The sequence below is a fragment of the Urocitellus parryii genome, chromosome 9 (assembly GCF_045843805.1).
Source record: "Urocitellus parryii isolate mUroPar1 chromosome 9, mUroPar1.hap1, whole genome shotgun sequence".
NCBI lineage: Eukaryota > Metazoa > Chordata > Mammalia > Rodentia > Sciuridae > Urocitellus > Urocitellus parryii.
Window position 1 is genome coordinate 138,762,327 of NC_135539.1, and position 13,554 is coordinate 138,775,880.

General features: G+C 36.7%; 1 protein-coding gene across 5 annotated transcripts in view; it reads right to left on the bottom strand.

Moving 5' to 3' along the window:
- Window positions 1–13,554, bottom strand: part of Rabgap1l (RAB GTPase activating protein 1 like) — a 628,203-nt gene that overhangs the window by 273,951 nt on the left and 340,698 nt on the right. For all 5 annotated transcript variants that reach the window (XM_077803024.1, XM_077803022.1, XM_077803023.1 and 2 more), the window contains one exon: window positions 8,337–8,450. In XM_077803024.1, coding sequence (XP_077659150.1) covers window positions 8,337–8,450 — 114 coding nt within the window. The remainder of the gene's footprint in view (window positions 1–8,336; window positions 8,451–13,554) is intronic.

Consider the following 13,554-nt stretch of genomic DNA (forward strand, 5'->3'; position numbering starts at 1 on the left):
TCTTCCCACACACAGCAGCAAATTAAACCAGAGGGAAGTCTCTGAACTGGGACCTATCAAAAATCTGGCCATAAAAAACTTCTAGAAGAACCATCACCAGTCAATAATCACTGAAATGCCCTTTTGCTTCTCCTCACCATGAACAAGAGGAGAGAGCTGATGGGGACCTGTGCCAGGAAATGCCCCTAGCCCTGCTCAGCATGACCCAAGCACAGCATCCACTTGCTTGACTCAGACAGAGAAAGCAATGGAGCAGCTTTCGCCCCAACAGAGAAAAGCAGATTCATCAGGTCCCAAACACTGACAATGAGGGAGGCATCACGAGAAGCCTAGGGATGGCCCTGGTCAGTACCAAAGGGAAACTACCTGAATATCTAGTAACACAGAGACCTGGTTCCTGGATAGTGGCAGCTGCAGACAGAAGGCTGCTAAGATAAGTTCCCTAAATATCCCAGGAAACTTAAGCTGAAGACATCTGCAAAGACAGCCAGAAGGAGATCATCTGTAGTGGGAAATTACCAGAGCCACGGCAACAGGAAGGGGCTGCTGCTCCCAGCCTTAACTGGTGCCCAGCCTGACCCATGATAACACCTGATGTACGACAGGGGATTGTTTGGATACTTGTGGGTCTTGCACCAGACATAGTAAATAGAGGGGATCAATGCCTGCCATTCACAACCTGCAGCAGTGGAAACTAGGGTCCAGGTGAACCATGTGAACCCTTCACTACAGTCCCCCAGAAGGTGGTGTCAGACCGTGTAACAGACACTTCACAGAAGAAGAAAAACAAATGGTCAACAAATATATTTTAAAATGTTCAACATCTCTAGCAATTAGAGAAATGCAAATAAAAACTACACTGAGATTCCATCTCACTCCAGTCAGAATGGCAATTATCATGAATACAAGTAACAATAAATGTTGGCGAGGATGTGGGGAAAAGGCACACTCATACATTGCTGGTGGGACTGCAAATTGGTATAACCACTCTGGAAAGCAGTATGGAGATTCCTCAAAAAACCTGAAATGGAAGCACCATTTGACCCAGGTATCCCACTCCTTGGTGTATACCCAAAGGACTTAAAATCAGCAAACTATAGTAATGGGGCCACATCAATGTTTATAGCAGCTCAATTCACCATAGCTAAACTATGAAACCAACCTAGGTGCCCTTCAACAGATGAATGGATAAAGAAAATATGTTACACACACACAACAGAATATTAATAACCATAAAGAAGAATGAAATTATGGTATTTGACAGTAAATGAATGAAACTGAAGGCTATCATGCCAACTGAAATAAGTCAATCCCCAAAAAACAAAGGCCAAATGTTCTCTCTGATATGCACATGCTGATATACAATAGGGGGAAGAGGAGGGGGAGGAGGTTCACCAGAGAAGGGGGGTTGCAGGGAGGTGGGAATAGAAAAGGCAATAGAATGAATTGGACATAACATTCCTCATATATGAATACATTAAATACACAACCAGTGTAACTCCACATCATGTATAACCACAAAAATGGGAAGTCATACTCCATGTATATATGATGTATCAAAATGTATTCTACTGTCATATATAACTAAAAAGAACAAATAAAAATTTTTAAAAAACATATGTTGAAGAACAGATAGCCTTTTTAACAAATGGTGCCAGGAAAACTGGGTATCTATATGTATTAGAATGAAATTTAACCCTTATCTCTCACCCTGCTCAAAAGTCAACTCAAAATAGACCAAAGACCTAGGAAATAGACCAGAAATCCTGCAACTGCTAGAAGAAAATGTAAGGCCCAACATCATGTCAGCACAGAAATCAATTTCCTTAACAAGACTTCCAAAGCACAAGAAGTAAAATAAAAAAACAATAAATGGAATGAAATCAAATCAAAAAGCTTCTTCACAGCAAAGATAATAATTAAGAGCATGGAGAGAGTGCCTAAAGAATGGGAAACAATATATGCTACCTGGGCCGTAAGGCTTTAATATCCAGGATATACAAAGATTTTTAAAAATTTAACATAAAAAAATCAAATAACCCAATCAACAAATGGGCAAAAGGCCAAAAACAGACACTTCTCAAAAGAAGAGAAATAATCAGTCAACAAATATATTCAAAAGTGTTCAACATCTCTTGCAATTAGAGAAATGAAAACTTAAAACTACATTGAGATTTCATTTTACTCCCAGTCCGAATGGCAATTATAAAGAATACAAATAACAATAAATAGAGATGCCTCATAAAACTAGGAATGGAACCACCATATGACCAAGCTATCCCACTCTTCAATATATATCCAAGAGATATAAAATCAGCATACCCCAGTGACATAGCCACATCAATGTTTACCCAGCACAATTTACAATAGTCAAGCTATGCAGCCATCCTAGGTGCCCTTCAACAGATAAATGGATAAAGAAAATGTCACACACACACACACACACACACACACACACACACACACACACATACACCAGCAATGAAGTATTACTCAGCCATCAAGAAGAATGAAATTATGGCATTTATGGGTAAATGGATGGAACTAGAGACTATCATGCTAAGTGAAATAAGTCAATACCAAAAAAACCAAAGGCCAAATGTTCCCTCTGATATGTGGATGCTAACACACAATAAGGGAGGAGAGGGGAAGAATAGAAGTTCATTGGATTAGACAAAGAGGGATGAAGGGAAGAGAGGGGGGGTTTGGATAGGAAAGACAGTAGAATGAACTGGATATAACTTTCCTATGTTCATTTATGAACATACAGCCAGTGAAACCCCACATCATGTACAACCACAAGAATGGATCCTAATCAGAATAAGTTATACTCCATGTATGTATAATATGTCAAAATACACTCTGCTGTCATGTATATATAAAAAGAATTTAAAAAAATAATCAGTGACATTTTGCATTTTTCAAAATCATACAGCAGTTTCATCACTATTAGTATCACAATAATACATGAAATGCTCCAATTTTTATAATAAATCCAATGTTGTTTTGACAAAAGTATTTGATAAAAAGAGGTTAAGTTTATTTTGTCTTCTCAAAAACCATTATACTCTCAAATTATTAACCCACATGAACCAAAATATTGATCTCTCTGTAATATATTAAATCTCTCCCATTAAATCTACAGCAGTATCCTCCTTTTGAAGCAGTTGTCTTAACCAGAAAATTAGAAAAAGCATTATGCACAATTTAAACTACACATCTGAAGTTACTTCAAACTATAATGTTATAAATAATATTTTAGCTGATGACTCTGACTGACTGTTTATAAGTTTTATAAAGAGATGTACATCTAGGGCTGGGGTTGTGGCTCAGTGGAGGAGCGCCTGCCTTGCACGTGTGGGGCACTGGGATCCATCCTCAGCACCACATAAAAATGAATAAACAAAATAAAGATATTGTGTCCATGTATAACTAAAAAAGTATTTTAAAAAAAGAGATGTACATCTAGAAGTAAATCAGTAAATGAACACCACTGATGTGACAGTCTAAAACACAGTAACAGAAAACCAAGCAATAATTTTCAAGAGCTTTGTAAACTTTGGTATTGAGACAGTGCAAAAAACCAACGCAGGATTTAGCTGTTAAGTTCTGCATTTATCTGTTAATATTTTATAAGAAAAAATCCAAACAACATTTGGAATCATAGTAAATTGGAACGCGAATAGTCTCATGAGGCCCATGTCCTTACCAGGAGTGATCTACCTTCTTCCCCTTGTCCCCTACATCTACTCTACTAATCCCCCTGTTTTCATAAGAGCCGCCTTTTCATTAAGTTTTTCTGTCTACTATGCACATATGAGAGAAAACATTAAACCCTTCAAAATCAGTAAATCCTTTAAAATCAGAAGCAAGACAAGGATGTCTACTATCATTGCTTCATTTTAACACTGATATGGAGGTTGTGATCAGTGTAATAAGACAGGAAAAAAATAAGTCTTGGTAAAGAAAAAGCAAAACTGTTCTTATTTACAGATCATTTACCAAAGTGGCTGATATATATGATCAAGGTATCATTAATGTTTATTCAGTTCTGTGCATCATAACTTTCTGAATCTTGTTTTATTTAGCATGATGTTCTTTTTTCATTGCCACCCACTTACCAGCAAATGACATATTTTCAGATCTGTCTGGTGGAAGAATCAAACACAATTGTTTCCAGATGCCCAGTCATTTAACCTGTACCAACTTGTCTCCCAACCCAAAACACATTTTTATATCATATTTAAATTAGAAAAGTGCTAACGATACTTGGGATAATAGTATATTCTGCCCCCTCTCAAGGATACTCTATTATGGGCCAGGCTATATGGGAAATGACCAAACAGACTCCATTTTACTCTGAGACTCCATATCATGTAAGAAATGCTTCTCCCATGGGAAAGCCCCATGACTGTACCCATTAATAGTTATGCAGCATAGCATACTTAGCAACACAAAACAACAATTCTTATACAATATAAAACTGTTCTCTTAGGTTTCCATTTTTCCTGGGCAATATACCTTGTTAGAGATTGGTTGCCATTCTCTAACTTGTACTGAAGTAGGGTCATTTTGACCCACTTCCCTTCTGCTTGCTTGCTGCTGTGCCAACCTGGAAAATCCAGTGGGAAATACCAATGTACCACTGCATTGTCTTGCTCACTGCCCAGTCCAGCTTCTGTACCTGCTCGCTTGCAGCTAAGTCAACGCGGATGTGGTTTTTGCCTTAAACTGTCCTAAAATGCTCAGGCTCAGGGCTGTTCCTTGCAGACACAGTTATGGGTCCTGCAGGGGGCAGTCACTGGCCAGCCAGCTAAATAAAAACTCTTCAATTTGGACAAAACTGGGACTTGTGTTTTCTGTGGGACCTGCTCCACAACAAGTTTTTAAAAATACAATATTGACCTAACTAAATGGGAAAGAGAGTGAGGGAAGAAGCAAGGACCAAATTGTTTTTTTTTTAAAAAAAAAAATATTTTATTTTGGTTGTAGTTGGTCACAATACCTTCATTTTATTTTTACATGGTGCTGGGGATCGAACCCATGGCCTTGCACATGCTAGTTGAGCGCTCTACAGCCCATCAAATTATTTTCATTTTCAGAAAACTCTCATTTGCAGCCTCCTATGAATTTCATTTTACTATTATATTTTCAGCTCAACTTTCCTCATATAAATTTATATGACAAAAGAAGCTTGGGACCATTTTGATTTCCTCCTACTCTGAAAAAGATATTAAGAGGTGAAACTGGAATTGACAGGACCAGTAAAACAGGACAGTAAATTTTTAACAGTCTCCCTCTAATCTGACATTCCAGATCATTTCTCATTTCACCAGAGCCACACAAAACTTTTCAATTACAAAGTCAGACTGTCATATCCTTGAAACCAAGGTTGGTTTCTAAACTTACTGCAATTGAAATTCTCCTTCAAATTTCTGCTCAATTTAAAAGTACGGCACATTGCATCATTGTACAAGCTCTCTTCAGGAAGAATTATCAGAATGAGGTGACACATGTGGAAGGATTCCCACAGATGGAAGACTCTGTTTTGTTTAGTTTTGTTTTACAAGATGTCTATAATTGTTTTGCTGATATGAATAAAACACACCATTCTTCATGGTAAATCCTTTAAAATCAGAAGCAAGACAAGGATGTCTATTATCATTGCTTCATTTTAACACTGATCTGGAAGTTGTGATCAGTGTAATAAAACAGGAAAAAAAATAAGTCTTGGTAAAGAAAAAGCAAAACTGTTCTTATTTACAGATCATTTACCAAAGTGGCTGATATATATGATCAAGGTATCATTAATGTTTATTCAGTTCTGTGCAAGTAGAAAAAAAACCCAAAGGCAAATTGCTGAGTATGATATATAATGCTGGATAACATTCTGTGACCAAAAATATTAAGAGCAGGTAGATTATACTCAGTGTTAAGATCACACACAAGCAGCTTTTAGGGATTGGGGATGAGAGTTGTAACCATGCAAAAAAACTATGGCTCAAACTGGATTCAAAAAACAAAGTAGATGTAGAAGCTTGAGAAAAATATTTAGTCCTAAGTTACTAACAAATATGCAATCATATTTGTGAGGTATCACTACCTCCTAATGTTTCCTGACATGAGTACCAAACTGCCAAATAAGGGTATATCAAGAGGAGAAGGAATTGTGTTAATCACAAACCAACTGGTCCATACCATAGGTTAGTTTCTCAAATATTTGCTGATATATACATTTCTGCTCACCTCCATCATCAAAGACTGTTATAAAATTATTTTTATGTATATGCATAAACTTCTATATGCTATCTTATATATGATTTTGCCTATTTTCTACATCTTTACAAAATTCAATGTGATTTAAGTTATTTGTCAATAAATATCTTTGATCTACATTTTTATACTTTTATCTATATAATGCACTAATGACTACTTCTGAATAAACTTAAAGTTGGATTATTGTCTGCTATACCAGAGAAAAGCATATCAAATATTTAATAGTGCCATCATTTAACTTTTAAATTTGTGTTTGGTAATGTTTCAGATACTTCCCTAATATAATGGAGCAAATACTAATTTTACTACAAAGGAGAAAAATAAGAAGTCAGAGCTTGCAAGAACATGGAACCATCTGTTTTAGTTATATGAAGAAAGTAATATCAATCAGAGAAAAACTGAGGGGAAAAAACACTGATTGGCTGAAAATACACTAAATGCTAGGGGGAAAATGTTGCTCCATATGCTATAAGCTAGATCCTTCTAAATAAACTCAGAAACTATAGAAATTTTTTCTTATCTTCTTATATAAACCAGAAGCTGGTTAGCTTATAGAATTTCAAAAATATTCAAAATTTTTTTAATAATTAAATTTACCTTTTATAAGTCTATAATGACTATATTATACACAGTGCAATAATTTTGGTATTTTTTCAATTTGATGATGCATAACTTTTCTTTTCCCTTTTTTTTAGTTGTAGATAGACACAATGCCTTCATTTTTAATTTATTTTCACGTGGTGCTGAGGATCGAACCCAGCATGCAAGGCGAGCATGCCACCAATGAGCTACAGCCCCACCCCCAATGCATCACTTTTCAAAGATTGGTATTCCCTCAGATTTTAAGTTATTTGTGTATTTCTGGCTCTAAATGATACATCTATATAAAAATAATGGGTTTTTTTTTGTAGTGCCAGGAATCAAACCCAGGGTCTTATGCATACTAGACAAGCACCCCGCCACTGAGCTAAACCTCCGGCACCCCCGCCCCACCAAATATATTTCTGATCAGTGTATATTTATATTATTCCAAAATATTGAGATCGAAAAAAATGAGAGAGAAAGAAAAAAAGACAAAGGAGTGGGCAGAGGGCAAAACCACCAACATGCAAGCAGATTTTAATGAAACATGTGCCATTTGCAAAATTAAACAACTGTACTTGGTTGGCATATGTAGGCGAGTGCTTATATGAGTGCTTTTAAAAAAAAAAAACAGTAAATATAAAATGAACAGATTTGTGAAAACACTTCAGACTACCCACTGGCAAGTATTCACTATTCATTAAAAAGGCTAAATTTGCTACTCAGGTAATGATTATCTAACTTACAAATTAGCCTCAGTGTTTGCTTTTTCCCCAAATTATTATCTGAGTTTTATGTAGCTCACTATTATTAACAATCTCTCTTAGAATGACAAGTAAGAACAAGATGAGTATATCCACTACACTTCCCTCTGCATTTCTGATGTAACCTGGAGCAATTAATCACTTGTTAGCTATTCTCCACTGACAGACAGGGTCTTTGTATCTAAGCAGTTCACTGGAAAGCAGGAAGCCGTGTTTTTCCAGGCCTACTCATAATGAGGGAGAGGAAAGATTTCAAAATGAAACGTATAAACAAAAGGATGTATAATGTGACTTAGCACAGAGTATATCAACAGAATCAGAGAACCTGCCAGGATTCGACAAAAGGCCCCACACTGATTCTCACTCTTGCCTTCCTGTCCACAGTTCAGACAGTCACCACATTATCTAGTCAGAAGGGCAGAGTCCTCTGGGACTCTTCAGAGCCTTCACAGCGCAGCCTGAGAGGACATCCTGTTCCTTTCTGTTAGCAGTAGAGCCATGCTGCAGCTCTGCCGGGCCTCCTTAGGAACACATGGAAGAAAAGACCCCTTTGAGAAGGGCGCTGGATTGAGGATCCAGGAGTACACAGCAGAAAATATGGTACTATGCAAATAAGGCACAAAAATAGGGGAAAACTTAAAAGGTTTAATTGAAATAGGCTCCTAAAACAGCCCTGTACAACATTCTAGAAAAAAACAGAGGGGAGAGCCCTACCTTGCAGATCTTGTAGAGCGATTCCTGACCATCTCCTCCTGTGTCCTTGAAGTAATCGTGAGCAGGAAAAGTACGATGAATATCTCGAGTAATAACACTCTCCTGGGCTGAGTCCTAAGAGGGGAAAACCCCACATTTGGTTATTAACATAAAATTTATTTTCAATTATGAAAAACACCATATACACAGGGTAAAAAACTTTAAAAAGCACAAAATCACTGCACCCCCAAATCCACCCTTTTACCTGAGACCTGCAATCCTATCCTCCAGAGTTAAGAGCTAACAGCGCTTTTTTGTAAAGTCTTTTCACTCACCAATCTGTAAGTGTATGGGTGTGTGCATGTGTGTTTATATGGGGGACAAAGAGAGGAGAAATATCCTACTTTATTTATTAATCTATTAATGACCATTTTTGCATTATATATTTACATAAAAATAATACCATAAGGAACATTTTATACATGTGTCTTACAGGATGTTCAAGGGTAGATTCCTAGAGGTGGCACTGTTAGGTCATAGGTATACGTACTTTCAGTTTTGATAGACATTGTCCTTCTAGAATTGTCAGACCAAAATATATTCCCCAAAAAGCAAATATTATGTCTCTTCACATGAACCTAATATCACATATTTCCTAATTTTTAATCTTTGACAATCTAATAAAGGGAAATTCAAATCACAGTCATTTAAAAATTTAAAATACTATCAACTCCCTCCCCACATACACAAGGTTAATTATCCAACTCATCCATCCCACAAAACAAAAAGCCAAGAAGCTACTGTAGTAAGATGCCATATGCTTTGTACATAAACCTAGAGATAGTTTTAGGCAAATTTGGAAACCAAAAGCTCAAAATTGAGTAAAATTCTAAGCCTTATTAAAAATGATTAATTATCCACTTGATTTTCTTTTTATTCCTGGAAATGTTTGTTGTATCTGCATTTAAATGCCAGGATAATAGGATGGGACTACTTTGAGCAATCCTGATGATAAAAAATACTCTGTGCAATCCAAGGAAGCATCAAAGACTACTAATTGCAAATTAAAAGTATTGTCCAGTGTTTTGCTTTCATAACAATTTGAACAAATCCCCCTTTTCAGTCTCAAATCAAGAAAGGAAAAAAAAAAAAAAAACCATTTAAAATATGAGTCACTCTGGTGAATGCTGCTTCCCTTCCTCCTTCAGCTGAATACACAAGGAGGGGCAGCTGATTAGCTCTCAGTGAAGCTGCTGCCTGCTCTTGCTGCCTTTTTCATCTTAGCTGCTACTTCATGCTGGGTGGTAATTAGACCTTATATCATGTAGAGAAACAAAGGAGGCAAACAGAAGAGATCCAAGTTTGCTAGCAAACAATAGCAAACAAGGAACATAGGATAAATCAGTCCAGAGGAAATTCTGATGGCATTCAGGAATGGAAGGCTAAGGCTGAATAAAAATGGAACTTTTTAAAAAGATAAGCTATGCCCCAGCATAAGAAAAGGATAGATTCATGAAAAACTTGTGTTTGTCAAGATAAATGCAACTGCTAGTGCTAAAGAAAATTTAGGGGTGGGGTCTAGAAGAGGGTAAGTCTAAAGGCAACACACAGAAAATATATTAGAGGAGTAGAGTACAGTCTGTGGTAGAGCCTGTGCTTAGCATGCATAAGGCTCTGGGTTCAAACACCAGCACTGCAAAAAAAAAGGGGGGAGGGTGTGGAGATAGAAATAGAAGACAGGAAAGAAGGGAGAGTGGGAGGGAGGACAGAGAGAGAAGAAGAAAGGGAAGGAGAGAAAGAAAATAAAACATACTCTCTGAAATGTTTATTTTATCCCTTCTCTAGTCTGAATATGAAAATCTGGTAGCCAGACAGTCCAAAGTTTTCATTCTTCAGTTCACCCTGCCCCAATAGGCTTCTTTCCCTATAGTAAAATCTTGACCAACAAAGTGTTACTACTATCACTGGTAAACTATTTTAGAGGCAAACATGTATTCAGTGGCTCACAGAATAACTCCTTGTACTCTGCAGAATATTAAGAGGGAAAAATATTGGACTTGTATTACCTAGAAACTACCTAACTGCTTACATGTGTAACATTGTACGTTTTTTTTTAGAGAGAGAGAGAGAGAATTTTTAATATTTATTTTTTAGTTTTTGGCGGACACAACATCTTTGTTTGTATGTGGTGCTAAGGATCGAACCCGGGCTGCACGGCACGTATGCCAGGTGAGCACGCTACCGCTTGAGTCACATCCCCAGCCCCTAACATTGTACTTTTAAAAAATGGTATCAACAGACTAACTCAGAGGAAGGGAAACTAAATAAAAATGTCTAGAAAGTAAATTTTCACAATACCAAGTAAGTTTTTCTATGCATACCTGATCTTTCTTGTTTAAGAAATAAAGAGCAAAATCAAAGGAAAATAAAATCACCAACATTTCCTAAGTTTCCCCTTCCTGGGGTTACTTTTTGAAAGTTCCTCCAAGATATGGCCTCAAATGGCCTGCTCTATGGCTGATTATAAATAATTACTAAATGACAAAATGATTATACATATTTATGAAGTTTGGCATGCTTTGTTTGCATATGGTTTGGGTACACATATTGGAAGCTTGATCCTCAGTGTAATGATGTTCTGAGGTGGTGAAACCTTTAAGAGATGGGGTCTAGTGTGGGATGACTATGTCACCAGGGAGTGTTTACCCAGAAGGAATGAGTGTAGCTCTTGTGTAGCTCTGGTTAGTTCCTGCAAGGAGTTGCTCTAAAAGAGCAATATGGCTTCTCTCTATGCTCTGCCTTCCTGTCTTGCCATGAAATCACTCTCATTTGCACACACACCCACCAGTCTAATACCATCCATTGTGAGGCCCTGGCCAGAGCCAAGCAGAACTACAAGCTACATAAACTTATTTTCTTTATAAATTACTCAGCCTTGGGTATTTTGTTACAGCAACAGAAAAGTAGTATGATATTTCAATCCCTGACAACAATATGGTAATGACTGGATAAGGTTAATTAACATGTCTATCACTTCAGATATTTATCATTTCTTTTGTGTTAGAAAACTTCAAAATATTCTCTACTAGGTCATTTGAAATACATAATTTATTGTTGTCAACCATAATTATCCTAACGTGCTACAGAACAGTAGAAGTTGTCCTTACTGTCCAACTTCTCCATACCTATTAACCATCCTTTCTCAACCCGCCATATACTTCCTGCCACTATGCTACCCTTGACATCTCTGACATCAACTTCATAGCTTCCCATGTCAGTGAGCACACATGGTATACGTGTTTGTATGCCTGCCTTATTTCACTTAATATCATGTCCCCAAGCTTATCCACATTGCCTCGTTCTCTTCATAGCAGGATAATATTCTGTTTGGTACATAAACCACATTATTTTTATCCATCCATTTGCTGATAGGCACCTAGGTTGCTATTGAGAAAACACAAGAGTGCAGGTTATCTGTTGAACATATGGACTTCCTTTCCACTGGTGGAATTGCTGAATCACATCATAGTTCTAGTTTTTTGAGGAATCTCCCATACTGTTTTTGGTAATGGCTACACTAATTTACTTTATCACTTACAATGTATGAGAGTTCCCTTCTGTAGGATGACTTTTACATGCTTTCTACACATGTGTAATTCTATATTTTTCTTTCTATACATTGCTTTTACTGGAATAATTTCAGGAACTTCACTTTAACAGTGTATGTTTCAGGAATGCACACCTAATCTTCCAAATTCACTCACCCACTCATTCAGCAAATACTTGATTCAAGGAGTCACCAAAATCTAACAGTCTCTGAAAGGAGGACAAAACACATTTTTCTCTTTAGTAGTGACTCCTTTCTTTTCAGACTTATTCTGATTATGATGGCCAATTTGTACAAGAATTAAAATGAACACAGAGGAAAGACAGTGAGGTAAAAAATTCACCATTTAAATATCTGGAGTTAAAGACTTTCGTGTGAAAACATCTCATTTTTATATGGCTAAAAGCCTTTCATATCACAACCAAAACTGAAAGTTCATTTTCCCGGAGGTTCCCATAGTAGACTTCCCTGGGTCCTGCCAACTCTCTTCACAGTGGGAGGAGGGAAAAAGTCGCTCCTTCAAGTGCCCCCACTGCACCAATATCCAGACCCACAACCTGACCCACAGCTGACTTCTCAGGGGACACCTCCCCCATTCTGCTTCTCAGAGTCCAGCAGGGTCCTTCAGGGATTTGGGGCCAAACTCATTGATTCCATTTCTGCTTTCCTCATTCATATCTACAAGATCTCGGACAAGGTATTTATTCTTTTTTAAAAAATATTTTAGGTTCTTTTTTATGCTTTATTATTATTATTTTATATTATTTTGTCATTATTATGTTTATAAAGCCCTAATGAGCTTTACAGTCATACACAATATTGGGTTCATTTCCACCAGCTCCTACAGGCATGGACACTGGCTTCAGTTCATGACCTCCTCCTTTCCCTCCAGCTCTCCCTCCCCTCTCCTTCCTCTACTAGACTTCCTTTTGCTTGTCTATTAATTTGTAGTTGATTGGCTCTTTATTTTATTCTACCCTTCCCCTAACCTCCATCCTTTATTTGACTCCAGCTTCTGCATATGAGAGAAAAAATTTAACCTTTGAGATTCTGACTTTTACTAATTTCATTTAGCATGATATTCTCTATTTCCATCCATTCACCAGCAAATGCCACACTCTCCTTTTTTATGGCTAAAGTAGAACTCAATTGCATACATACACACACACACACACACACACACACACGCCACAATTTCTTTATATATTCATTTATTGATAAGCATCTGGGTTGATTGCATAATATAGTTATTGTGAATTGTGCTGCTATAAACTCTGATGTGGCTGTGTTGGTGTTGTACACTAATTTTAGATCTTCTGAGAAAATGTCAAGGAGAGGAAGTTATTTACTCTTGCTAACCTTCAGTGTCCTTGTTTATAAAATAGGATATTATCAAATGCATAATTACATTTAGAATAAAATACTTGTTTAGCAAATTGCCTAGTATAAACGAGATACTCATTACTTTTTGTTTTATTTTTGGTGAATTACATTTCAGACATTCTTCTATATTTGTACACTCTAAATAATAAAATAAAAAACTGTTATGGCATTATATTTATGAAACCAATTCTTGTAGAATTTGTGGCATGATGGTATATTAAGACATACATATGCTGTTCTTAATTTCCT